Genomic DNA, 27897 nt, shown 5'->3' with positions numbered 1-27897 from the left:
AATCACTGTTGATTTTGTGAACTGGCCTGTAATAAGTAAACATATTTGTGAATAAATTAATTATTATAATGGATCTAAGAATTCTAAACAATAAGGCAAAACCAGGAAACAAAGGAGAAACAATTTTTGTGAGTATTATTAGAAAACTATGAAGGTAAATAGCTGGTTGTGTATAGAAAGTTAAAAAGTTAGCTGGGCATGGTGGCGCCTGCCTGTGATCCCAGCATTTTGGGAGGTCAAGACTGGAGGATCACTTGAGCCCAGGAGTTCAAGATCAGCCTGGGCAACATAGTGAGACCTCATCTCTACAAAAATCAGAAAATTAGCCAGGTGCAGTAGTGCCTGCCTGTGGTCCCAGCTACTCAGGAGGTTGAGGTAGGAAAATCATATGAGCCCAGGAGTTGGAAGCTGCAGTGAGCCATGATTGCACCACTGCATTCCAGCATGGGCAAAAGAGCAAGACCCTATCTCAAAAAAAATGAAATAAAATAAAAAAGCTGTTAGCGAAGTGTCTATTTTGGCCATATGGAAATAAGTCAGATTTATTGTTAAGACCAATATAAGATCCATACATGTATGACCATCTGTTCTGTATGCAATATGTGCACTTTATTTGAGGGCAGAGATAAATAATGTAAAGTGCCTACCTAATGATCATAATATTTTTTCTAGGAGTTTTCTAAACGGACAGAAAGTATTGCAGTCCAGGCTGAGAACCTTGTAAAGGAAGCTTCAGAGATACCGCTTGGGCCCCAAAATAAGCAGCTGCTTCAACAGCAGGCCAAGTCAATCAAAGAACAAGTCAAAAAATTAGAAGACACGCTTGAAGAAGAGTATGTGATTGACAAGTCCTAAACTTTCTTCTCTGAGATAAAGTTTCATACAATCTTTCCTGTACCTTGTATTCAAAACATTCTTTTAAAATCTCAAAGTGTCTGTGTATTTCAGCATGTTTTGAGGAAACAACTCACAGTTCAAAAGAAAGTATCGCTAATACAGAAATCAATATCTATAACAGAGCCCCAAAAATATAAAGGGTGTGGGTTTTGGATCTTAAACTGATCATGTTCATGAGAAAGCCATATCTATTTTATTCTGTGGCCTTGGTACATTGTAGAGGGAATCTTGAAAAAGAACTAATATTTAAAATAATTTTTTTGCTATATTATTCTGCTGTCACCATTTAGAGCGAAAAGGAGATATTTTGTTAGTGTAGATTGCAGGCCTCAGTACACATCACATAGACCATATAGCTCCAACCTGAAGAAGCTCCTGGAGCTTGTTTACGGTGCCTCGGTATTCAAGTTATCCTGACTAATATGCTCTTTCCAGAAATTAACTTTAAAAATCTATTTTATTTTTAAACTTTTAATGTTTGTTTACCTGAAAAAAAAAATAACTGCTTGGCCTATTGATATCCTGTTATATACCCAATATATACAAAAAAGTTTGGAGGGGAAAAACATATGAGGATACAGCCAATATTATTCAAAACAATATGGCTAAACGTTTCTATTTGTAACGTAATTTAGTGGCAAATCAATGATACATAATAGCATATTATTATTAAGAGACAGGCCATCATTTCTAAGGTGGATTTTAAAATGTAAAATGTGTTTTTAATACTATTAACAGCTTAAAATTAACATTTTACATTTGCCTAAACTTTAAAATTTGATACGTATTTTATTTAAAACAAATTATGACTTGAAATTTTGAGGACTTTATATTACATTAAATATTCTACATCAAGTTATGGAAATAGTAAAACTTAGAGTTTATTAGAGAGGAAGTTACTTCTATTAAGAATAGCCATTTTAACCTTTATTTAATTTAAAAAGTTGCAATATAACACAGCTTGCATTACCTGTACTGCTGACAGCATTAGGCACATCCAGGGTATAAATTTGAGACTGCAATATTATTTAATTTGACAATCAATGATGCCACTATATTTTTCTTGATGTCTTCAAGTGCCTTTTGGTAAACAGGGACATTCTTTCACTTTTTTTTTTTTTTAAGCCAAGGACTTACCAGTTCAATTACATACTTTTAGTTTCTTAGCCTTTTTCTAAACTGAAAGCCATGGTCACCTGGTTGTACATGCATAGCTAATACAAATTAGACGTCTATAGTTGAAATTCTGTTCACTAGATTTGTTATAAATAAAACCTAAGTTGTCTAAAAGTAGTTAGGGTGCTCATGTACAATAATTTATAAATGTCTTTTGGAATCAGGACCATAAGACATTTATGAAAATGGCTGAAGTCACAAAGATTATACATCGCAGGATTAGCTCTAATAATAGAAACAGTTCTTGCCCGGCAGCATGGGATTGAGATCACGAGCTCTGTCTTGATTGATAAGATGCAGTTTATAAAGGTCTTTCCATAGAAAGCATCACTGCAGTGTCTCTCCTTTAAGTGTAAGAAGAACATGTCTTTGGAAATAGGACTATTGAAAAGCTGTGTACACTGAAATCTCTTCTGGCATAGTCTATAAAAACAAGTCCCGGCAACAACTGGTCACATGCAGAGTTTAGATTCTACCTGGATTCAAACCCCTTTGGACCCAGCAATATTTTGTTGAAAGTGCACTTTCACTCAAAGTATAGATACTGCCTCATTAAATGTTCATTCTCAGAGAAGTTAGGAAAACCTGATAAACTACTCAGAACAACTGTGCAATTTTTTTTTTTTTAGCGTGAATAGTTTCAACTTTGAAATGGTCACAAATGTCTTCATTATCTCTTCACCTGGTGATTTCAAGGAAAATGTGTTGTTGTTCTCTATTAAAATACTGAGTTTTATTTACTTAATTTGGTTAATTTTAGTATTAAAACCATGGAAATGGTGAAAACCAAGTGGGATCATTTTGGCAGTAATTTTGAGACTCTGTCCGTCTGGATAACTGAGAAAGAAAAAGAACTCAATGCCTTGGAAACTTCGTCATCTGCCATGGACATGCAAATCAGCCAAATTAAGGTGACCTGCTCACACGTTATATTTATAATCCATGTCTAGCTTTTAAGAACTACTTTCTTACATTTCATCAAATGCTGTTTGGTCCCAGGACAAGACTTTCATTGCAATGTGACTATTAAAATTAAATTCACACAGATTACCAAGCTAAGAGGTCTGGATTAATACTGGGCAACACTTTATAGTTGGAATTATGTATTCACATTGTCTGACTTGTGCATTCAAAGTTAATATTGTGTGAAATATCATTAAAATATTTTTATGGTTACATTAATTCTTTTCCTTGATTTTGAATTAACCTCAATAGAATGCTCTGCCGGTTCATTATACAACATGAAATGTATTCATTCTGTACAACTCTAAAATCCCATTCCCAATGTCTAACTCAAGTATTAGTGGTACTTACCCGCACCAATCACAAGGAGGAGTTTGAAAAGCATCTTTCTTAAATGAAGCAGTTCTACTCCATGGTTATAATGTTTTCATTTACGACCTTGGAGCATGGACAGAGGTCCTCTGATTCCTTAGCTCTCCCAGCTCTAAAATGACCAGGTGGATAGACTATCATTGGCCACTTCATTCAGACAGTTCAAGAAGAAAAATGGGCTTAAGGGGGCTTGGAGTGTTTATTTCTCTTTCTTTTGTACAATTTTATACCATACATTTTCAAAATTCAGCCACTTTTTCTACCTCAGCTTTTTTTTTTTTTTTTTTTTGGAATGGGAAAACCCTCTGCTATTTCATTAAATTAAATATAGTAAAATAAATACCAAGGTGAGGGAACATTTCACACTATGGCTCAGAACAAGTCATTACCATGTGGAGGGTGGGAGGGTGCAATGTTGCTCAGATAAGATTACCCGCTGTGCAGATCATCCTTGCTTCTCACACATCTTTTGCAATTAAGCATACATGGAGTGTCACATACACAGTCTGCTATGTCTTCTTTGGTATACCATGAAAAATAGATGTGAGGCCACGGAATAATATTCATTAAATATTTTTAATTGTTAAAATTGTTTTTAAAAGTTGTCATTTAATCATTTTCACTAAATTCTAAGAAAAAAGAATAACACATTTAAATAGTTTTGTCTCAAAAATGTCCCCTTTTGAAAATTAACACACATTTTTCAACGTATTTATTTTTTCTATAATTCATTTACTATTATTTCCACCCTTATTCCAGAGCTTCTGGAATATATCAACTATCTAATGTCATCTCATTGTTATTCTCCAGAAAAAAAGATTACATGTTTTCTTAAAATATATATTCAATTGTCTTTTTTTATTTTATCAGCCTAGAAATACATTTCAATACATCCAATAAGGCATTTTTAAAACTATCTAAAATATGTAAGTGAATATGAATACCAGGAAAAAGATATTTGCTGGAAATAAGCAAAGTTACAGTGGAATACACTGTCCTGTGGAAATTGGTCTATTAGGTTCACGTTTTATTTCCAAACAGAAGACTACATTATAGGAAATGTTTAAAATATAGTAACACTTGCAATAGTGTTTTTCCTTTAAAACGATCTTAGGATTAAAAGAAGTAATGAAGCATTTGCCTTGCTGGAAGATAAATACACTAAGCCCACTTTTGTTCATTATTACATGCTATTTCAAATGACTGATTTCTTATTCCTAACTTATAATTGATAAATGATAAGAACATATGCTGGGTTCATCTTCCATCTTCTTCTCTTGGATGGATTTATTTTTACCACAATCCAACAATATGATTGAGTGATCTGTATATATGAATTTGTTGATGGCAAGTATTACTCTAATAACTAAGAGCTCTGTTCTTAACTAAGTTTGTTTCACTGATGTGTTACAAGCAACTAGAACAATTATTAGTGCTTTGTAGACAACCTATATTTTTTGAATTTATGATTAATTTTTCTAAAAAATGTAATCTTAAAGAAAGCAAAACAAAGAAAGCCTGTATTAATGCTCAAATAACAAATATTGATGAGATATACCACTTCATTCATTCATATGAAAAATAAAAATAAGTGATGCATATCCGACATTTAATCTTAGGTAAATTATTTCTGATTGTCTCAACTAGGCAGAAATTATTTCTGACTATGGTGTCTCATCTAGACAGAAGTCAAAACTTTAGTTTTTTCCTAGGGTAATAGTATTTTCCATTTAAATAAATGGAGACTTGGCTGAATTTTTGATGTGTTTTGGTTGAATAATTTGGCCCTTTTTCTCAGAGAAATAATTTTCATCTTCTTGTATACAAATAAGCTTCTATGTTTGTGAGAGACACTCCACAGACACACATAAGCACATGTGCACATGCACACACTTCCTTAATAGTTATCAGTATTTTTCAGGTGTTGGCTAACAGGTAAAATGTCCTTTCTTCCCCCAATTGAAATAAATTGAAATGACAGTATGTGGGCTTTTCTCTGTCAAGTACATAGCAATGAGGTCCCTGGATCAGCAGCCTCAGCATCACCTGGAGGTTTGTTAGAAATGAAAATTCTTGAGCCCCATCTTAGACTTAGTAAGTCTGAATCCCAGAGAATAGGGACCAGATGGTCCTAGTGCATTCTAGCTTTGGAAACCACTGGCATCAAGAATAGATGATAAGTTTGAAAAAGGAAAACTGCTTTTAGGTAGGTGTGCAGTTATTATACCTTTTAGTAACATATAAAATACCCAACTGAGTTTTAGAAAAACAAGTGAATGTCAATATTTGGCATTCTAATGAGTTACTGAAACACAATGCTTCCCCAGCTCAGTTAATTAAAATGCCTAATTCATAATGTAAACAGATAATTCTGTGTACCTTCAGAGATACTGTAAGTGTCCTAGGGACATCTCCTTGCTTACTTCACTGCAAGCAAGAATAGCTATTTCTCCATATGCTCTATCTAGCAAGCACCCCCCAACCCATCATTGTATTTTGCAGACATTTTCGGCATATCTCATCTCCCCAAACACATGGTGTTTGCTCACAGCTGCGCTCTAACCATCCAAGTCTTCAAATATCAGTTAAGGAAATATTCCCTCTTTGCAGATAATTGTATCATTTCAGGAAGACAAGCTTGCTCAGCCTACATTGTCATTTTTCTTGTTTTAACTATTAGGTCACAATTCAGGAAATAGAAAGTAAGCTCAGCAGCATTGTAGGATTAGAAGAAGAAGCCCAGTCTTTTGCTCAATTTGTTACCACTGGAGAATCTGCTCGAATTAAAGCCAAGTTGACACAAATAAGAAGATACTGGGAAGAGCTTCAAGAGCATGCACAGTGTCTGGAAGGAACAATCCTGGGACATTTATCTCAGCAGCAAAAGTTTGAGGAGAACCTTAGGAAGGTAAGAATTGGTCCACCTATACTTAAGTTTACATATTTCACATTGTGTTTGTGGGTAAATGCAATAAATACTTTACAAATAGTGGAATAAGAGAGAGACATAATTTGTCAAATAATGGGACACATTGATTTTAGATGTTTAAAGAATGATTTTATAATTACATTAAAAGTTATCCATAAAAGGTAGGTATGCCATTTTCTCAGTAACTTTTTTTTTGTCTTGCTATGTATTTTTCCCACTGTTATTTTTATATTGCACCAATGTTTTAGATCCAGCAATCTGTGTCTGAATTTGAGGATAAACTTGCTGTTCCAATTAAAATATGTTCTTCAGCTACAGAAACATACAAAGTTCTTCAAGAGCATATGGTAAGAGTATGCTTCAACATTTCTACTATTTACCAACTTAAAATTTGATAATTCCCACTTGAAAAGAAAATACAGTAAACCTTTTAAGAGAATTGAAATTGGAAAAATGTTTATAGTAGTTGAGTAATTATATAGATCTAACATATTCACTTTATATAATCCAAGACATGTAAGGATGTGAATAAATTTTCATTAAAGATGTATATTAAAGGAGTATTCATTTCAAATATATTTCTCTCTTTTAATTAGAATGAGTAACATTTTTAGAGCTTAGCTTTAATAAGCCCTGTTACCTCTTGCCAGCATTATAAAAAAGTATATGTGCAAGGAAAAATATATGTGTATAGCTGTCTTCATGTTTTAACCCACTGTACTCAGATGTTTAAGGAATATATCCTCACTGATCTGTTTCCAATGATTGGCTTTTCTCATCATTGCGAATCTTCTGCAAGGCTACAAACAGATGGCTCTGGCGCAATATAGGGGGAGGAAAAAAGGGGGAGCATTATGCACAAAGAAATACTACCATATGTTAATTAACAAACAAAAATACAAATATGATTCCTATTGCACGTTCATGTGTGCACGAATATTTATAAGGTGTATGTAATAGAAAACAAGCCATTGACAAAGGCACATCTGGAAGGAGGAGTGAGATTTCTATTGTTTAAATATTGATAATGAGAATACACTTTTGTGTTACTTATACTTAATTTCTTAATACAAAAAATGAGGAAAAGTAGGAGAATTCAGTGTGATGAAATTATTTTTATAGACAACTAAGTTAATAATGGAGGACCAAAGAGGCTAATATTCTACTTTTCCGATATTTAGATTTCCTAAAGCAAGTCATTTTTCTGTGTCTTGATTTTCTAATCTGTAAAATGAAGGTAATGAAAGAACATACCTCTTAGGGTTCTCAGGAAGATGGAAAGAGTCAATACATGGGAAGCAGGTAATGCAGGGCGTGCCACATTCTGAGGCACTGTGTCATTATTATTATTATTATTATTACTATTGAGATAGACAGCAGCTTCTTCAGCCATAACTCTTTTTATATGTATTTTTTGTTGTGATTATAGCATGTTACATGTGGGTTTTGTAAGTTAAGAATAGGGTTTTTAAATACATATTTAGCATAAAATGACTAATAATCTTCACAAGTTACCTAAATTGTTAAGAGAAAGTTGAAAGTTTTCAGATAAATAGCAGCGCATTCTTATTTGGAGGGGGGTCTCCATTTTCATTTTTGATTTCTGTATTTACGAAGTCACTTTCTTCTCATTTTCACTATGTCTTGCTTCAAATCATGGGCACAGACCTTTTAAAATAGATATAACTCTTATTTGTTTTTGGGGGTGCACATGTGATAATTTAATACGCTCATATAATTTGTAAAAGTAAAATCAGTGGAATTGGGACCTTCATCACCTAAAATATTTGTGTTTTATTTATGCAAGAAACATTCAAACTATTTTCTAGCTATTTTGAAATATGGGATAGATTATCGTAAACTATAGTCCCCCTACTAATCTATTGAACACTGTCTCATTTCTTCTATCAAACTGTATATTTGTACCCATTCTTAGTACTATTCCTGTTTATTATGACTGAGGGAAAATGTTTTGCGATGATGGATGTCAAAGAAAAATGCAGGCCTCGTTGGCTCCTGTGCTTTCATTGCATTCTTCTCACACTCTTCTTAGGATCTCTGCCAGACCCTGGAGTCACTGAGCAGTGCCATCACTGCCTTCTCAGCCAGTGCCAGGAAGGTTGTGAACAGAGACTCCTGTGTTCAGGAGGCTGCGGCTCTACAGCAGCAATATGAGGACATCCTAAGGAGGGTGAAGGAGAGACAGACTGTGCTGGAGAATCTGCTGGCCCACTGGCAGAGGTGAGCAGCACTTTTCCTTGAGTTGCTGCACTACTAAATAGGAAATTCTGGATTAGCAGTTCTTTAAGTGATGGGGAATAATTATCCCAGATGCAAAAGACGTGAACTTGTGAGTCTACTGTAGGAAACTCTTGATCTTTGTTATAAGGCAAAGGTTCCCAAGAGTGGAAAGGATGTATATGGATCTTTACGTATTATTCAATATAAACATGAGTGCAGGGACAGAAATGAAAATAAAAGGAGTGATTTTCGAGCTGGCACATCTAAGACTGAGATAACTGAGATTGTATTTACTATGGTTTGTGTTGGACCCTCCAACTTCAGAAAGGTTTAATCTGCTAACATGATAATTTCCAATAAATTTGTTTCTGCTCTCTGCTTCCTTTAGGCTAGAGAAAGAACTATCATCCTTTTTGACCTGGTTAGAGCGGGGTGAAGCTATAGCCAGTTCCCCAGAAATGGGTATTTCTGCAGACAGAGTCAAAGTGGAAGGTGAACTTCAGTTAATACAGGCAAGTTCAAGGAAGTGTGAGGAATGAAAAATAAAATGCTTTTTGTTACAGTTACATTATTTTAAAAAATAAAATAATAAAATAAATAAACTTGTATCTCCCTTCTTGCTTTGGTTTTGTGATTCCTGAGGCATCATTTGACATCAGGGTGTTCTGAAAAGAAGAAAGCAACCATGACCTGAAAGGGAGAGAAACTAATAATGAGAACTTTGTGATGATCAATTTCCATGATGTGTTAGAAAATCCTGTAATGTAATGTCTGGCATCTGAATAACATGATTTGGCAAAGGAGTTGAGGAAAGGATGGGTAGGAATATAGATGAAAGAGGTTGGCTGTCAGTTCATAATTTCTGAGGCTGGAAATAGGTATAATCTCTCCACTTTTGTAATTATAATTATATGACGTTTGGGCAATAAAGAGTGTTCTTTTAAAGAAATAAGTAATAGGATGTAGAAAGAAGTCACAGTAATGATTATTCTCATGGAAGACAAAAAAAATGAATGAGCACAAACCTAGGTAATAGGTAGAAACGCAAAGTTTATTTCATACTTGAAGAAGCCAATTTTTTAAACTTAAAGAAAGAAAATCTTTGAGTATAATTGAAGCTAAAGGCAATGTTACTGATTTCTAGAGGTTAATAACTTGCCTTAAATGATGCTGTCTATGCTGGAAAATTCAACAGTCAAAATTGCTTCTCAAAAGAGATTTATTGTATTACAGATTTATACTCCAACTTTCTCCCATCAACTTTTATAAGACGTTTAAGAGGAAGCTACGTTCTTTTGCCTTTTGTAATCACGTCTCTGAAAACTGTGTCACCAGTGTCTGTAGCATTGGAATCTGTGGCCCTACCTTTAAATGTTCTCCTTCCTTGACTTGGGGGGTACTCCATTCTTCTGGTTCTCCTGCCTTTCTGGTTTATTAAACACTGGTGTCTGTACTCATCTTCCACAAAGTCCCTTCTCAGAAACCTGTAGTGACTGTTTCCTGCCCTGAGCATAAAGGGCAATCCTGATCTACAATCTGGTTCCTGTCTTCTTGAAAATACACGTGGGGTGTTCCCAGAAGGGAGGGACTTCACAGCTCTTTTCCTTATAAGTGAGGACACTAACTCAAGGCTACATGGGCATGTAAAACTGCTGCTACCCATCTCCACGTGGAAACTAAGTGCCATATGACTGAGAGGACTGCAGACTCTGTTACTCCTGCATCCTGACATTGCATCAGTAAGGCGGCCTTACCTCGTGGGCTGGACCTGACTTGTGCATTCCCACCTCCTCGCTCTGCACCCTGCATTGTTTCTTTCCTTTGTACCCAGCATAAGTCGCAGTTCTGCTTTATGATCTCACCTGTCATCCACAGGCTGTGTACTCCTTCCTCTAATCCCTTTAGCAATCTTGCTTGTATCACATATGTGGCCTCACTAGGAAGGGAAGGAGAGCATTTTGACAAGCATCTACTTACTATCTGCTGTGCCATACCTATCATTTCACTTAACATTTTTTTTATTATTATTACCTATCTATTGGAGTGTTTATATTTTATCTCTTGTTAGGTAGGAGCCACAACTTTTATGCACCTCACAGCACTTAAGAGATTCGTTGCCTGATTACATTTTTTAAATGAAGGAGTTCTGTTGCTTAAAAGTAAAATGAAGAGCCCTTAAGTTCTCCAGTTTGGCCTAATCTAGACTCTAAGTAGAGAGGCAGAACATGTCCCAGGCTAGAATTGCATCTCTCTTATTGTTAGCTGTGCACTGAGTCTCTCCGGCAATAGTTTTTCTTTGATTCTCTTTGCCTACTCAGTCTCTTCATCGTGAAAGAAATTCTACAGCTTCTCGATTTGCCTAACTTAGAACTCAGACTCCAGAAAACTTATTCAGGTTTTAGTCACATTTTATTACTTGATTTAGAAATGGATCCACTTAACCTTTAATGGAATGGAACCAAAGTCCACTAAAGGTTAAGTGGATGAACCAAATTCCATTAAAGGTTAAGTGGGTCCATTTCTAAATCAAGTAATAAAAACTCTCTTCAGCCTGGCCCGAATGACTTGCATTTTGCAAGAATGCAAATCCTTTGGACAACAGCTTCCTGTGTTGCATGGTCCTTATTCTTCAGTCCTGTTAGGATGAGATTAGTAATGTCTTGTATTTTTCAGGCACTGCAAAATGAAGTTGTATCCCAGGCCTCATTCTATAGCAAACTTTTGCAATTGAAGGAATCATTGTTCTCAGTAGCCTCCAAAGATGATGTGAAAATGATGAAACTACATTTGGAGCAGTTGGATGAGAGATGGAGAGATTTACCACAGATCATTAACAAAAGGTTGGTTCTAAAAGATAAATCTTCTAATATTGTTCATTTGTTTTTAAATGATGAGCATATAAATTAAGAAAGCATAGTTTTGTTTACTTTTATTTAACTCAACTACTCAGCTGATAACTACAAAAGGGAAGAAAACTTTTATTTTGAAAATCAAGGTCCACAAAACTGAGCATTTCTGATGAATCCCAATTCACAATTTAGTCTTAAAATAAGGGCAAGTTATTAAACCAGTTGAAATAGATTAAAGAGAGTAGGATTGCTAATGTATGTATTATTTATTGCTTAAGCTGTTTTTGTATAGGAAGAAAATGGTACCTAAAATTTTATCTCACATGACATTTCTCAACCAGAGGCATTCTATACACATATGCTAGTCCATTTCATTTTAATATAGATCTTTTGGAGAGAGCAAGGGAAATTATTGATAAATGGAGGCAAAAATGGATTAAATCTTAATTAACTAGGTGATTAACAATTGGCATCTATACCTTTCCAATATACCAGAAAACAAATTTTCTCTTTAAATTGGTACTGATCACCCATGTGATCTTAGGCATTTAACCTTTCTGACCATTTAAAAAATTCATTCATTTAGCAAATATTTATTGAGTTTCCACAATGAGTAGCATACTCTTCTATGTGCTGGAAATAGCAGCAATAAAGAGTTTCATCCTTTGCTTTCATGGAGCTTATATTTATTCTATTATTTATTTATTACTGTATTCAATCAATCAACAAATATATATCAGGTGCCTGCTGAGTACAAGGTACCATATCAGACACCAAAAGCCATAAAAATAAACAAAACCTAACCCAAATAATTTACAGATTAGTGTGGGAATAATGAGGGGTGAACACGAAGTATTATAGGATCAAAAAAAGGGAAATTTGAATGGGTTCAGAAATTTACAGAAAGATTTGATGCTACCTCTTGAAAGGTGAGAAATTTTCTGTAAAATAAAGCAGTATCTGCCCTCTGCCTATCCCTTAGAGGGAAAGTAAAGGACTTTTGAAGTGATACCAATGTGTGAAGGCATTGAAAATATAATGTATGCATATAAGGATAATGTGTAGAAGATTTTGTAAATATTAAAATGTGAAAGCTGATTTAAAAGTTGAACTTTGGATACAAACCATTTTAATAAATACTAGTTTTGATTAAGGTATTATTTTTAATACGTTTGGATTCTGATCTCCAATCACCTATTATTTATTAACTAATTCATTTATGACACATGCATTGATTGGTCCCTGATGATATCCCAGGCACCTTTTTAGGTGCTGAGGATACAGCAGTAAGCAAGGCAGGTACAGTCCATGGTGTGGGGAGAGGGGAGGAAGGAGCTGGGCGGAAAATAAATATATAACTAAACAAGTGAACAAACAAGACGATTTCAGGCAGTGTTTAGTATTATGAAGACAACAAAACAGGGTAGCATGGCAGGGACTGCAGGATGGCATATCTTTAGAATGGGGGTCAAGCAAGACCTCTCTGGGGAGATGACATCAGATTAAGATCTGTGGGCTGTGCAGGAAGCAGACCCACACAAGCAATGGGAGCAAAAATGGCAAAAGCTCTAAGGCGGTAATGAGTTGGTTTTATTGGGAGACAGAGAGGAGGTCAGTGGGAATATGGGGCACAGCTGTGTCAGATGAGACCAGAGAAGTAGATGATGTGAGGTTTCTTATAGACCACAGTAAGGAGTTTGGGGTTTTGCCTTCTTAAGTGCAATGGGAAACCACCTAGTGTTTAAGCAGGACAGGGAATGCCCTGTTCACTTGAAATCATGTTTACTTATTATCTAGAGAGTATATTGTAAGGAGGCAAAGGTGGGAGGGAAGAAGCCAGTTAGGAGGCTGTTGAAGGTCAGGCAAGCACTGAAGAGGTTTAGACCAGGATGAGAGCAGTGGAAATGGAGAGAAGAGCGCAGAGTCAATGTATACTGTGTGTTGGCAGGGAGGGGGAAGTGGGGGGATTGTAGGGCCGAGGCCCTTGTCCCCCTAGAGGTTAGAAAATCACTGACATGAGGCAGATTAATAGAAAAGGAATATAAATTTATTCAATGTATATACACAGGAGCCTTCAGGATGCAGACCCGAACTCCATTGACATACAGAATATATACCATATTGAGGTTACAGAAAGATTGTGAGTTCAGAAAATGGCCCAAAACAGGTTTTCATGTTAAGACAGGTTATTGGAGGGAGAAAGGAAGAGGCTTGGCTAGCAAAGCTGGTCTTGTTATGTAGATGAAACCTCACAGGTATAACCCTCAAAGAGAATAGATGGTAAAGGTCTTTTTCAGGTCTTTATGATGTTTGACTCTCAGTTCATCTTTCCTAGATCTGGACAAAAGCAAGGCTAGCTGCATTAGTGCAGATTCTCTACAGATCTACAGAAGCAAGTTTATTCCCCAAAAGACAGCTTTGTAGGGCCATTTCAGAATTTGTCAAAGAAATATATTTTGGAGTAAAATATTTTGATTTCCTTCAGTTCCCATTTTGAAACTTAAAAAATGTTTCACGTATTAGAAGCTAAATGGAAAGTTTTGAAGAGATTTGTGTTAAAGTTTGTTTGATAGAGATTAGGTGTGATGACTCATGCCCATAATCCCAGAGTTTGGGGAAGCCAAGGTGAGGGGATTGCTCAAGGCTGGGAGTTCAAGACCAGCCTGGGCAACATAGCAAAACCCCATCTTTACAAGAAATTTTTTTCAAAAAAGTATCCAGGCATGGTGGCATGTACCTGTAGTCTCAGCTGCCCAGAAAGCTGAGGCAGGAGGATTGCTTGAGCCCAGGAGTTTGAAGTTACAAGGAGCTGTGATCACAGCACTGCATTGAAGCCTGGGTAACAGAGTGATACTTTGTCTCAATAAAATAAAAAGAAAAAAAGTTTATTTGATAGAGATAGACAAAGGAGTGGAAAAGCAAATTAAGATAAACAGAAAAAAAGCAAACTAAAATATATTGTTCCATGTCTTCTTTAGTCAGTCTCTCAGTCCTGAGAATAGATCAGTTCAGTTAAATAGCTGTGTCCCATCCCAGAAGGTGGCATTGCAAATGGGCTGGGCCTCTATATATGATGCAGGCAAACAGATCTTTAATAAGAGGCATTTCTAAAGAAACAGAAGAAAAACAAAGTTTAATATCTAGAGTAGTCTATAGACTTGTTTTTCTAGAGTTTGTGAAGCATCTTCAGGTTGCAGTAGCAATCTGAACAGATTTTTCTGGATTGTAGTTCAGTTCAGATGAATGGTCAAGTGAATTTTCTGAGAAGTCAATACATCAGCAGGCACATAGGTTGTTTACTTACAAGTTTCTGTTATTTCTCCCAAAGTTTAGTTGCCTAGCTTCAGTTTGTGGGGCATTAAGAAAAGCAGTTTTGGCTGAGCATGGTGGCTCACACCTGTAATCCCAGCACTTCGGGAGGCTGAGGTGGGCAGATCACCTGAGGTCAGGAGTTTGAGACCAGCCTGGCCAATGTGGTGAAACTCCATCTCTACTAATAATACAAAAATTAGCCAGGTGTGGTGGCAGGTGCCTGTAATCCCAGCTACACAGGAGGCTGAGGCAGGAGAATCTCTTGAATCTGGGAGGCAGAGATTGCAGTGAGCCAAGATCATGCCATTGCACTCCAGCCTGGGCAATAAGAGTGAAACTCCATCTCCAGAAATAAATAAATAATAAATAAATAAAATAAGGAAAATGGAAGGAAGATTTGGAAAACCTTAGTTTGGAAACTTGTAGCCAGGAAAGAATTCAGGATTCAGTCCAAATTGTGGGAAAATAATAAAAACTCAAAAACAATGGACAAAATTAGAATCTAGTAACATGCATACTACAGTTTTTTTTTAAAAACATAATTTTTCTCTCTCCAGCCCCCAATTTCTACCAAAGACAAATCATAGTAGGACCAACTTATTTGCAAGATAAATTTTAGTCTTATTATACTTGGTCTAATTATCCATATAACGTGCAGCAAGATTAGTGATTGGCCATACAGGCTTTTTAAAAATTGGCTTTGCTGGTACGTTTTTCATAAGAAATCTCAGATTAGACTTTCAAAAGTCTCTCAAGGTTAACCAAACCAAAGGTTTATCTGTGCCTGCAGATAATCCGTATGAATTGGGTGAATTCCTTTCTTCTCAAGGTCCCAATATAACTTGAGATTCCTGACCCTGTTAGAAAGTGACATTCTTTACTTATCACAGGTCAGGAACTTTATAAAGGCATCACATAGAAAAGTATGAGGCCAGTCTTCCCAAGGGGCTTTTCATTGGTTCTATAAAGTTGGTCTCAATTCCTCAAAGCAGTCTGATGAGATCTGAAAATACGCCATTCCAGTCAAAGCCTTGGTAAAATAACCAATGTTTCCAATTGTGTCCTGTGACAAAACATATTCTTATTAAACTTATACAAATAACTATATTACCATACATTAAGAATACTCACAAATAGTTTCCAGTTTCTGGAAAAATCAAGTAGAGAGGAAAAATATGCTACAAATTTTGTTTACACAAGTGTAGTTTGCCCAATTTGTTATAAGCTATAGACAATTCAAAGAAAAAAAAAGTTATCTTGACTTTGGAAGGGAAAACATAAAAAGAATCAGCAATGTTTCAAACAAAACACCACTAAAAAAAGTATTTCAGGCCTCTATTAGTTCAGTCCCATGTAATTAAATCTTGTTCTGCTTAATGTTGGGTTAGCAAATCTCACGAATGTATCAGCTTTGTAATTAGAGTCCTGGAAGTTTTTTCTTTTGAGACAGAGTGTCACTCTGTCACCCAGGCTGGAGTGCAGTGGCGTGATCTCAGCTCACTGGAATCTCTTCCTCCTGGGTTCAAGCAATTCTCATGCCTCAGCCTCCTAAGTAGCTGAGATTACAGGTGTGCACCAGCACACCTGGCTAACTTTTGTATTTTTAGTAGAAATGGAGTTTTGCTGTGTTGGCCAGGTTGGTCTCAAACTCCTGACTTCAATTGATCCACCTGCCTTGGCCTCCCAAATTGTTGGGATTACAGGCATGAGCCACTGCACCCAGCCATGGAAGTTTTTTCTTAGTCCAATAGTATAGTCTCCAAAGTTATCAGAAATCTGTATTTTAGAATACTTGTAAGAGTCCTTTCCATGAATTTCCTTAAAGAAAAAGTAAATTTTGGACTGCAGCTGACTATAAACCACTTTTTGAGAAGAATAAAAGTAAAACAATAATTGTCTATGGATGACAAAAGTCTTAGGCTAGCCATGGTTAAAGACACAATTGATTAAAAAATTTGGTTACTTCTGTGGCACGCAACAATTGAACATAACGATAATTATTACTGATAACATATACTAAGGCATCAGAATTACAGGAATTTCATTCAGTTTTGGAACATATGTTATGCTGAGAGGGTATCCATAGATTAGATGTGCTCATAAAGAAAGGAAAAGATAAAGAGTGCCTCATAGGACCATCAGGGTAAATGGTGGCAATGTTCACTGAGACAGGGAAGATTGTGAGTAAAGCAGGGTTTGGGAAGTAAAAAATATCAAGAGGTATAGAGTGTTTGTGTGTGACAACATTGCTTTTGCCCTTGGGTAAGCTTAATTCCCAAAATATATCATTCATCCTTTCTGTTTACTTATGGGACATTTTAACTTTAATACTTTGTCTACATAGGATTAATTTTCTTCAGTCTGTGGTTGCTGAACACCAGCAATTTGATGAGCTGCTGCTTTCCTTTTCTGTCTGGATTAAGCTGTTTCTCAGTGAATTACAAACTACTTCTGAGATTAGCGTAATGGACCATCAAGTAGCTCTTACTCGGCATAAGGTAAAGTGTTGTTTTTTTTTAAGATTGAAGAATTTTTTCATAAAAAAGTTCTTGAATTGAAAAGAGATGCAACATTTTAAAAAAGTTTAAATGGTGGGAATTTAACTTTTTATTTATATGAAAATGTTTTAATAATTAAGCATATGAGTTAAGACAATGAATTATGCAGACAAATTAAGCAGATAAAGCCACTTCAGATAAAATTGGCAACCATCTTAAGAAACTTTCTCTTCATAGTGGAGCAAATGATTTCTAGGATTAAGTGGTAAGAATGTCCATTTTTAAGCTTCCCAGTTTGTTTTATTTCAATACTGAAAACTAATACTGAATTCAAATACATTAAGGATATAGTTTTTCTGAATTACTATTCAGCTTTAAAGTGATTTACAGCTTATTTCCCTTATTTATAAATTGTGCATATGGAGGGGTGAAAAGATCTTTTCTCTGCTCTCTGAATGTTCAATTAATTTGAGTCTATGAAACGAATTGACAATAGACCAATTAACAGGAGAAATGGCAAACACATTTATTATATGCATATTGTATGGGAGTCCCACAAAATATGAGACTCTAAGAATAACCAGATGACTAAAGTTTTTATGTTATACAGAAAGCAATAGAGGCTGGGGCTTCAGGAGGGTAGTAGGGACAAGCCATGGGAGGGTGAGGGGAGGAAATGCACTGTGAACAAAGGCTGTCTTATTATGCAGAAAAAGTTTCTCAGGTAGCACACCTCAGAATTACAGATGGCAGCCTGTGCTAAAAGTCTTTCCGAGTGAGATGTCAGACCTTAAGGGACTTTCCTGTGAGTTATTCCTCCCTGGTTGATGATTATATTTCTTCTGGAGGAACTTTCCTTCGTCAGATAAGGGAGCATCAGGGAAAGCTCTTCTCTGAATTTGCTGCTCCTCAGGTTTTCTCTGTTTAAAGTCCGAAGTGACATACTTTAGGGTATCATTTTCTGAGTCCCCAACACATTATATCTTTCCTGGCACCAGAAAACATTCAAAAATTCCGATATTGATCATAAAGCATTGAAATAATGGAGATGAGCTACATAGTACGCATATAGCAACATTTAACAATAGAACATTTCATATTTATTGAGTGTTCACTCCTTGCTGGGTTCACTAATTGGTTTTGTGGCAGGGAAAAGTAACTTTCTCCTACCTTCAGGACAGGAGATAGTTTTACATCTTGGGGGAAGGTGCCCAGTGAATTTAGTCTCTACCATCCAAAGAGACTGAGAGAGAGCAGCTATCTTCACTGATGATTACATTTCAAAGGGATGGCTCCCAGGTCCTTCAGAAAAATATTCCGGAGGTAGAAAAAACTGGCCAGAGCTTTAAGAAGAGTTACATCTCAAACAGCCAGAGAATGAATTTACAATTACAAGTTTTCTAAAGTAAATGCTCTAAGAAAAAAAAAGGTCAGGGTCTGCAGTCAAGAGGAGGCTATCTAAAGTTTAGCAGTCAAACAGGGGAATCTTAAAGTCATTGTTGTCAAGATTAAGATAGATGATAATTTCTATTTAATGGAAACCCCTGAGAATGTTGCCAGTTTTCTGCTAGATTTTAAACATGATTTATTGTGAGCTAGTCAAATTTCCTATACAGAAGTCTTGCATAAAATACAACTCTGATTTGGAACTAATTTAATGGAAAAAGATTTCTTCATGGATTTTGTGGATAGAAATTGTTAGTTAAAAAACAAATTAAACATTTAGATTTTTAAAGATGTATATGTATACACATATACATCTTTTAAATTTTTAAATTTAAAATTTTTTCACATACATACATCTTTTAAAATTTAAAATTTTTAAAGTTGAAATATTAAAAATATGAGATATCTAAATACAAATATTTGTGTATAAATATATACATATATGCATCTTTAAAATGTAAAATATATATTGGCATCTTTAAGAATCTTCCAATGTTTTTATTTCTTTTAACTAACAATTTCTATCCACAAAGAATTTTTTTTCACAGAATTAATTACATAGTTCCAAAACAGAGTTGTATTTTTTTTTGTTGTTTTTGTTTTTGTTTTTTTGAGACGGAGTCTTGCACTCTTTCCCAGGCTGGAATGCAGTGGTGCAATCTTGGCCCACTGCAAGCTCTGCCTCCTGGGTTCATGCCATTCTCCTGCCTCAGCCTCCCGATTAGCTGGGACTACAGGCACCCTCCACCACGCTCGGCTAATTTTTTGTATTTTTAGTAGAGACGGGGTTGCACCGTGTTAGCCAGGATGTTTTCGATCTCCTGACCTCGTGATCCGCCCGCCTCAGCCTCCCAAAGTGCTGGGATTACAGACGTGAGCTACCGCGCCCGGCCCAGAGTTGTGTTTTATGTGAAAAATGTGGATCAGCAAAACAGAAAATTCTGTGAATTTTTCTAAGATTCACTGTAGATGACCTTTAAGTACTACACTATCCATGGCACTTAAAATAGATCTTCACATCACAAATCCTGTAGAATACCTCTGTCATAAACTGGAGTATATCTGAGGAATCAATAACTCTCTCTTCCCTTCCAGGACCACGCAGCAGCAGTAGAGAGCAAAAAGGGCGAATTGCAGAGTCTGCAGGGTCACTTAGCAAAGTTGGGTTCTCTGGGCCGTGCTGAGGACCTCCACCTCCTGCAGGGCAAGGCTGAGGACTGCTTCCAGCTGTTTGAGGAGGCCAGCCAGGTTGTGGAGAGGCGGCAGCTTGCCCTGTCTCATTTGGCAGAATTCCTCCAGAGCCATGCCTCTCTGTCTGGCATTCTCCACCAGCTGAGGCAAACAGTGGAAGCAACCAACAGTATGAATAAGAATGAGTCTGATTTGATAGAAAAGGACCTCAATGATGCTCTTCAAGATGCTAAAGCATTAGAATCTGCCGCCGTCAGTCTCGATGGCATTCTTTCCAAAGCCCAATACCATCTGAAAATCGGGAGCTCTGAGCAAAGGACTTCCTGCAGAGCCACGGCTGATCAGCTCTGTGGAGAGGTAGAGAGGATCCAGAACCTTCTGGGAACCAAGCAGAGTGAGGCAGATGCCCTGGCAGTGCTGAAAAAAGCATTCCAAGACCAGAAAGAGGAGCTTCTGAAAAGCATTGAGGACATTGAAGAAAGGACTGACAAAGAGCGATTGAAAGAACCTACCCGCCAAGCTCTTCAGCAGAGGTAAACAGGAAACTGTCACAGCCACCTGTCTCTTTTCTTTTGTATTTGTTCTGGAATTAACTTTTATGCAAAACTTTATTAGTACTGTCCAAAGAAAATAAAAACTCAGGACCCCAATTCACTCTGCCAAAAGAAAGAAATTAAGCTGAGAGCTGAGTCATGCAAGCAGCTGCCTTTCCTTTTGTTCCTAAACAGATAGATACAGAGAAAAGGTTAAATATCTCCATAGGTAGCTACTCTATGTTCACCTTATCTTAGGTAAAGTGCTGATTTACTGAGCACGAGATGAATTCGTAATTGACTATTCCCTGCCTGCTTCTTTTCTCTTGCAACACATGAATTAACCTTATCCTCTCTCTTTCCCCTCCAGCCCATTTTTCCCCTTTAAGTGTTGAAGCCCTCAAAATCATCTTTGGAGAAAGGTATAAACCGCAGACTGTTTCTGTGATTTCATATTTATTTCTTCCGGGCATGTCCTTAACCTTGGCAAAATCAACTTCTAAATTGATTGAGACCTGTCTCAGATACTTTTTGGTTTATAGTACCATATTTAGCAATTTCTTCTCCTTTTTTTTTTTTTTTACCACGTTGAAGATAAGATTAATGACTAATTTGACACTTGAGAAGTACTAAAATTTCTTTGGATTTCCCTAAAGTCAGTTTATGAGCAAAGAATATGTAGATCTTATTATCTATTTTTAAACAATTTTTTACTGATGGGAGAAAGCACTCATCTTCTATAACAAGAATGAAGGCAGAAGAGAAAGGGAGTGATCCTAGTAGTTTTGGTGGTAAAAAGTATGAGGGAATTCCTCCCTTGTGGCTGAGAGCCTCTTGGTAGAGACTGGTGCAAGCTCATTAGTTCAGAGGAGAGGGCAGATGTTGGAGGAGAGAAAATGGTGTGAAACAGTTCTCTTCTAGAGGGGAGCTTAGGAAGGTGATGAACTGTCATTTGAGCTCTGTGTTCATTTAAAGTGAAACCAATCAGCTTGGCAGAGTCATTCTCTACAACTACTTTTAACTGTTTGCTTAGTGGTATGGAGAGGCAGAGGAGTGGGTTTAAGTAAGCGAAGCTGAGCTTTTGTCAGTTGAGTTCATTTGAGAAGCAAATGGGTCAAAAATAAGTTCCCTTAGTAAATTTGAAAAGTAACTGTTTTCTTAAAACTGTAGCCTTCTTTTCAATTTTTTTTCTTCTTAATAGAACCTTCTGACTCCTGTTTTCAGGGCCACTTTCTCTTCCATTTTTTTCAGTGGGCAAAGAAAACAGCTGAAATGCATGCATGCCAAGGTATTCATAATTGGTAAAGATTATGTTGTTCCTGACAAGACCATTGCTGGTTGTTTCCTTTTAACCACAATCAAACATTATGTCAAGGATTTAGTCAGATGATAGTGGAGTCAATATTAGGACTGGGCTCCTGAGGTTACACCCTTTATAGGCAATAAATTATCTGATTAGTTTAACAATAAATTTACAAAAGGGAATGATACTTGGGAAGAAAAAATAGCCTCCAGAATAAAGAGAGAACAAGGTGCCTAGTGTCACTCACCCTGGATGCCAGCAGTATCATTGGTGCTGCAGGGTGGCATGGCCTTCTTAGACCAAGCAGACAGGAGATCCTAAAATTGCCAGAGTAGAAAGCCCAGGTTGAGCTCAAGAGACACATCAGTACCCACAACACCGCACTCACCAAAGTCACACATCGGGTGCAGAAAATGTTATATTGAATTAATGGACTTATTTAAATTCCAGCCATACTAATGCTTCACTGTGCCACCTTGGGAAAACCTCTTCTCTTCTTGTAAGGTGGGGATAATAAGAACACCTGCCCCCAGCCACCATCTTTTAGGAATTAAATGGGATAAAGCATGTAGACTCATTGTGTGAACTCTACAGTCCTATACCAAACTGTAGAATGAAGAGTAAATGGCTGCCTCTATGTGGCCACTTTTTTTTTTCTTTGAGACAGGGTCGTACTCTGTCACCCAGGCTAGAGTGCGGTGTTGCAATCATGGCTCACTGCGGCCTCAAACTTTTGGGCTCACATGATCCTCCAGCCTCAGCCTCCCACATAGCTGTGACTATACACATGTACCACCACAGCCAGCTAAATTTTTTTTTAATTTTTTGTATAAATAGGGTCTAGCTCTGTTGCCCAGGTTGGTCTTGAATTCTTGGTCTCAAGCAATTCTCCTACCTTGGCCTCCCAAAATGCTGAGATTATGGGCATGAGCCACTGCGGCTGGTGATATGGCCACTTTTTATAAATGCTCAGATACTAATAGATTAGGGACAAAAATGATCATTTCCTTATGGTAATCTTTTCAACAAGGTAGGTAATTTAAGTTTAAAATATATATATATATATTTTTTGCAGAGCTCAGTAAAGCTAATTTGATATTGATTGAAACAACTGTAATCCTCAAACACTATTATTTACGTAGATTGAACCTCATGGCCCAGAAACATTTCTTACAAATGATTTTACAATAAGTATTTACCTAGTTAGCCTATGAGATCAGCCTTAGTTTTGAAAATCTTATACCATCAAAGCAAAGTAGAAAGAAAATACAAACTTAGTAGAAGATTGATGGTGAGTAGTAAGAACGACTTTCAGTGTTTTCTGAGGTACAGTCTGAGTTATTTTGCAAAATTAACTTTAAAAGTAAATTTATTCATTGATAAACATTAATTTAATTTCTGTGTTAAAAGTTTTTCTAGCTGTCTGAATGAGTGCTTTATGGACTCATCATATACTTATGGAGAAGAAATATTCATTTACTACCTTTAGTAAATTAATAGGAAAATAACATTTTAATTCACAGGTTAAGAGTGTTTAATCAGCTAGAAGATGAATTGAATTCTCATGAGCATGAACTATGTTGGTTGAAAGACAAAGCCAAGCAAATTGCCCAGAAAGACGTAGCTTTTGCACCTGAAGTTGACAGGGAGATAAACCGCTTAGAGGTCACCTGGGATGATACCAAAAGACTAATTCATGAAAAGTAAGTCAAAACCCACCCAGTTCTTGTTTTTAGCTTCCCACTTATTTTGTGACATTGGGACATTGCCTGTTTTGTGCTGATGTGATCAGTAGTTAAATATCTTTTACCATTTTAGGTATTCTGTGTCACTTTCATAACATCGAAAATTTACTAATTTCTACAGAACTTTATTGAGAATGTTGCTCTGAGATAACAATTATAGGCCAGGCACAGTGGCTCAAGCCTGTAATCCCAGCACTTTGGGAGGCCAAGGCGGGTGAATCACCTGAGGTCAGGAGTTCAAGACCGTCCTGGCCAACATAGTGAAATCCCATCTCTACTAAAAATACAAAAATTTGCCGAGTGTGGTAGAGGGTGCCTGTAACGCCAGCTACTTGGGAGCCCGAGGCAGGAGAATCACTTGAACCCTGGAGGTATAGGTTGCAGTGAGCCGAGATCACGCCACGGCATTCCAGGCTAGAAGACAGAGCAAGATTCCTTCTCAAAAAAAAAAAAAAAAAAAAAAAAAAAAATTACGTGTGAAATTCAATGCGTAATGCAGGAGTTGTCAACAGTTATGAAGTGCTACCATGACAGCTTAACTTTTAATTTTCTATTTTTTGGTTTTGTTGTACTTGTTTGTAATTGAGGCATAATTTAAACACACTAAAATTTACTTTTTTTCATATGCAATGCTATCAGTTTTGACAAATTTTTACAGTTGTGTAACTGTTAAATTTCACAATGAAAGTTTTACCACCTAAAAATGGCCTTATCTCTTCCCTTTGCCCTTAGCCCCCTGGCAACCAGGAATCAGTTTTCCACATCTATAGTTTTATCTTTTCTTAGAATCATTTATAAACAAAATCACATAGAATGTGACCTGGCTTCTTTTATTTAGCACAACATATGTCATTGTGTGTGTCAATAGTTCATTCATTTTTTTTTTTTTTTTTTTTTTTGAGATGGAGTCTCACTCTGTCACCCAGGCTGGAGTACAGTAGCGCTATCTCTGGTCACTGCAAGCTCCACCTCCCAGGTTCACGCCATTCTCCTGCCTCAGCCTCCCAAGCAGCTGGGATAACAGGCGCCCGCCACCACACCCGGCTAATTTTTTTGTATTTTTAGTAGAAATGGGGGTTTCACCGTGTTAGCCAGGATGGTCTCGATCTCCTGACCTCGTGATCCACCCGCCTCGGCCTCCCAAAGTGCTGGGATTACAGGCATGAGCCACCGCGCCCGGCCAGTTCATTCATTTTTTATAGCTGAATATTCCACTGAATGGGTGTACTACAGTTTATTCATTTACTAGTTGATGGACAATTGGGTTCTTTCCAGTTTGGACAATTATAAATAAAGTATTTATAAACATTCACATTCAAGTTTTTGCATGTACATTAGTTTTTATTTCATTTGAGTAAATAATCTAAAAGTGAGACTCTGGATTGTATAGCAAAATATATGTTTAACTTTATAAGACCTGCCAGACTATTTTTCAAAGTAGTTGTACCATTTTGCACTCACACCAGTCATGTGTAAGATTTCCAGTTGCTCCACATAATTTCTAACACTTGGTATTGTGACGCTTTTGTTTATTTGCTTGTTTGACATTCTACTAGATGTGTAGAGCCATCTCTGTGTGTGTGTGTGTGTGTATGTGTGTCTTTAACTGCTCTTCGTGGAGCAGGACTAACTAACTCATAGGCATTGTGCTCAGAATTGGCACATTTTGTTTTTAATTTGTATATCCCTGATGACTGACGTTGAGCATATTTTGATAAGTTATTTGCAATCTGTATATCTTTTTAAATATTCAAGTTGGCCAATTTGCGTGTTTTTTTTTGTTATTCAGATCTTTTTTATATCAATACAATCCCAATCAAAATGCCCACAGAATTTTTGTAGAAATTGACAAGATGATTTAAAAATGTATACATAAAAGCACAAGACCTACTAGAATAGCCAGTACAGTTTTCAAAAAGAATTGGAGGACTTTGCTGGCAGCTCTGGTACCTAAAATAAATAAGTAAGTAAGTAAATAAATAAATAACAAATGAAAAAGGATTGGAGGACTTATACTAGCTAGTTTCAGTGTGGTACAGGCTGAAGGATAAACACATAAACGAGTGGAACACAGTCCAGAAATAGACCCAGACATATACAGTCAATTGTTTTGACAAAGATTTAAAGGAAGTTTGGTGGAGAAAGAATAATGTTTTCAATAAATGGTACTAGAACAATTGGACATTCATATGCATTTAAAAAAGTGACCCTCAACATATACTTTACATCAGGTACAAAGGCCTATTAAACAAAATTTGGAGCACATTATATAATGTAGACTATTACTGTAGGCATTTTAAATTGAATCATGTTGTGCAAACTTTATTCCATATTATTAAACATTATCCTACATTGTGATTTCTTAGAGATTGCGCAGTGTCCTATCATAAGAATGTATCCGGATTTATTTAATTATTGACCTGTTTTTAACATTTTGGTTATTTCTATATTTTCTCCTATTACAAATAATGGTGTGAAGAATATCACTTTACCTAAATCTTAGTGCACGTAATTTTATTTCTTTGGAAAATCTCTAGATGTAAACTTGCTTGCTCAAAGGCATTTTATTCTTTTGTTGTTGTTTCTTTTATGAGACAGTCTCCCTCTATCGCCCAGGCTGGAGCACAGTGGTGTAATCTTGGCTCACTGCAACCTCTACCACCTAAGTTCAAGCCTTTCCCATACCTCAGCCTCCTAAGTAGCTGGGATTACAGGCATGCACCACCAAGCCAGGCTGATTTTTGCATTTTTAGTAGAGATGATGTTTTGCCCTGTTGACCAGGCTGGTTTCGAACTCCTGGCCTCCAGTGATCAGCCTGCCTTGGCCTCGCAAAGTGCTAGGATTACAGGTGTGATCCATGGCGCCCAGCCGTTTGTTTGTTTGTGTGTGTGTGTGTGTGTGTGTGTCTGTGTGTGTTAAAAAAAAAAAAAAAAAGCCTACAGCTTCCAATATTCCCAGAGGGTCTCCCATCCAAGTACTAACCAGGCTGGACCCTGCTTACCTTCACAAGATCAAATGAGATCAGGTGCATTCAGGGTGATATGATTGTAGACCACCTTATTTTTATAAACAACAGCTATCTTCTCCTTTTGACAGTCTTCAGGGTAGTCATATCCAATGAGAATTTATTACATTGAGATGGAAGAGATAATCTGATATATACTTTAATTACTGAGTAATCTTTTTATTTGTTAGTTTTGGGCTATGTTTTGTTTTATTGTTGTTCTCTTTCCCACAACATATGCCATTATGAAATAATTAAAACAACATGGAAAAAGACAATTAAAAAATATATATTTGGGTGACTCATCTATGTAAGTTTGAGTTGGCAAGAACATATATTGCTTCTTTGTCATTGAGTTCATAGATTTTGTTTCAATGGTTGTGTGCATACCTCATTCATGGAGAATATTTTGGACATTGGAATAAGTAGGATTAACCAGCAGCACTAGTTTGAGGACAGTATGTAGGAATCTGTCTTTGAGTATTAATACCTTTACGTAGTGAAGCATCAAGTCCAATTGTAGGGAACTCTCCCTTTTCCTGATACATGACACCAAATAATATATTTTCTTTAATCATTACAGTCAGGGTCAGTGCTGTGGACTTATTGACTTAATGAGAGAATATCAGAACCTGAAATCAGCTGTATCTAAAGTCTTAGAAAATGCCAGCAGTGTGATTGTAACCAGAACTACCATAAAAGATCAGGAGGATCTTAAATGGGCTTTTTCCAAGGTAAAATTCAAAATGTGTTTATGTTGGTATTCTGCTTTAGTAGATCTGGTTTTTACTCATAAAGCAGTTATCTGCACAATTCTTATCAGTATACTTAGATGTGGATAATTCATGCTAACGAGCTCAACTTTTTTTCCCCTAGGAATGCTGACATTCTAGGATTCTAGCAATTCAAGAAAATTATGTTATATATATTCATATAGTTAATTAATATCACTAATTTCTGCATAAGGTCAATTATGAATTAAATTTCTTAGAGGCAAATGGTTTTAAACTTATGACTTATCACTGACTATTTTATTAATTAAGAAATCATTTATCCACAGCATGAAACTGCCAAGAACAAAATGAATTACAAACAGAAAGATTTGGATAACTTTACTAGCAAAGGAAAACACTTGTTATCTGAGCTGAAAAAAATTCACAGTAGTGATTTCAGCTTGGTGAAAACAGACATGGAGAGCACCGTGGACAAGTGGCTGGATGTAAGATAATCACCTGGGATTCTGTGAACCATTTAAATATTCACATTCCCCAATCAAATTTTTGGGCAAAGCATTATTCCAGAATGTGAATTTCACTTTTTTTTGTTTGTTTGTTTTTGGAGACGGAGTTTCACTCTTGTTGCCCAGGCTGGAGTGCAATGGCGCAATCTCAACTCACAGCAACCTCTGCCTCAGCCCCCGAGAGTAGCTGGGATTAC

General features: G+C 36.4%; 1 protein-coding gene and 1 pseudogene across 2 annotated transcripts in view; one reads left to right on the top strand and one right to left on the bottom strand.

Annotated features, from left to right (window-relative positions):
- SYNE1 (spectrin repeat containing nuclear envelope protein 1) overlaps positions 1-27897 on the top strand; it is a 525017-nt gene that overhangs the window by 208771 nt on the left and 288349 nt on the right. For both annotated transcript variants that reach the window (XM_054490749.2, XM_054490748.2), the window contains exons 33-44: positions 673-833; positions 2834-2984; positions 6089-6316; positions 6586-6684; positions 8391-8578; positions 8967-9090; positions 11252-11418; positions 17084-17237; positions 19779-20407; positions 23234-23413; positions 27044-27194; positions 27521-27679. In XM_054490749.2, coding sequence (XP_054346724.2) covers positions 673-833; positions 2834-2984; positions 6089-6316; positions 6586-6684; positions 8391-8578; positions 8967-9090; positions 11252-11418; positions 17084-17237; positions 19779-20407; positions 23234-23413; positions 27044-27194; positions 27521-27679 — 2391 coding nt within the window. The remainder of the gene's footprint in view (positions 1-672; positions 834-2833; positions 2985-6088; positions 6317-6585; positions 6685-8390; positions 8579-8966; positions 9091-11251; positions 11419-17083; positions 17238-19778; positions 20408-23233; positions 23414-27043; positions 27195-27520; positions 27680-27897) is intronic.
- LOC129039820 (5S ribosomal RNA) lies at positions 26390-26509 on the bottom strand (annotated as a pseudogene).

The sequence above is a fragment of the Pongo pygmaeus genome, chromosome 5, assembly GCF_028885625.2.
Source record: "Pongo pygmaeus isolate AG05252 chromosome 5, NHGRI_mPonPyg2-v2.0_pri, whole genome shotgun sequence".
NCBI lineage: Eukaryota > Metazoa > Chordata > Mammalia > Primates > Hominidae > Pongo > Pongo pygmaeus.
Note: the sequence above shows the minus strand (reverse complement) of the source record. Positions and strands in the feature narration are given on the sequence as shown.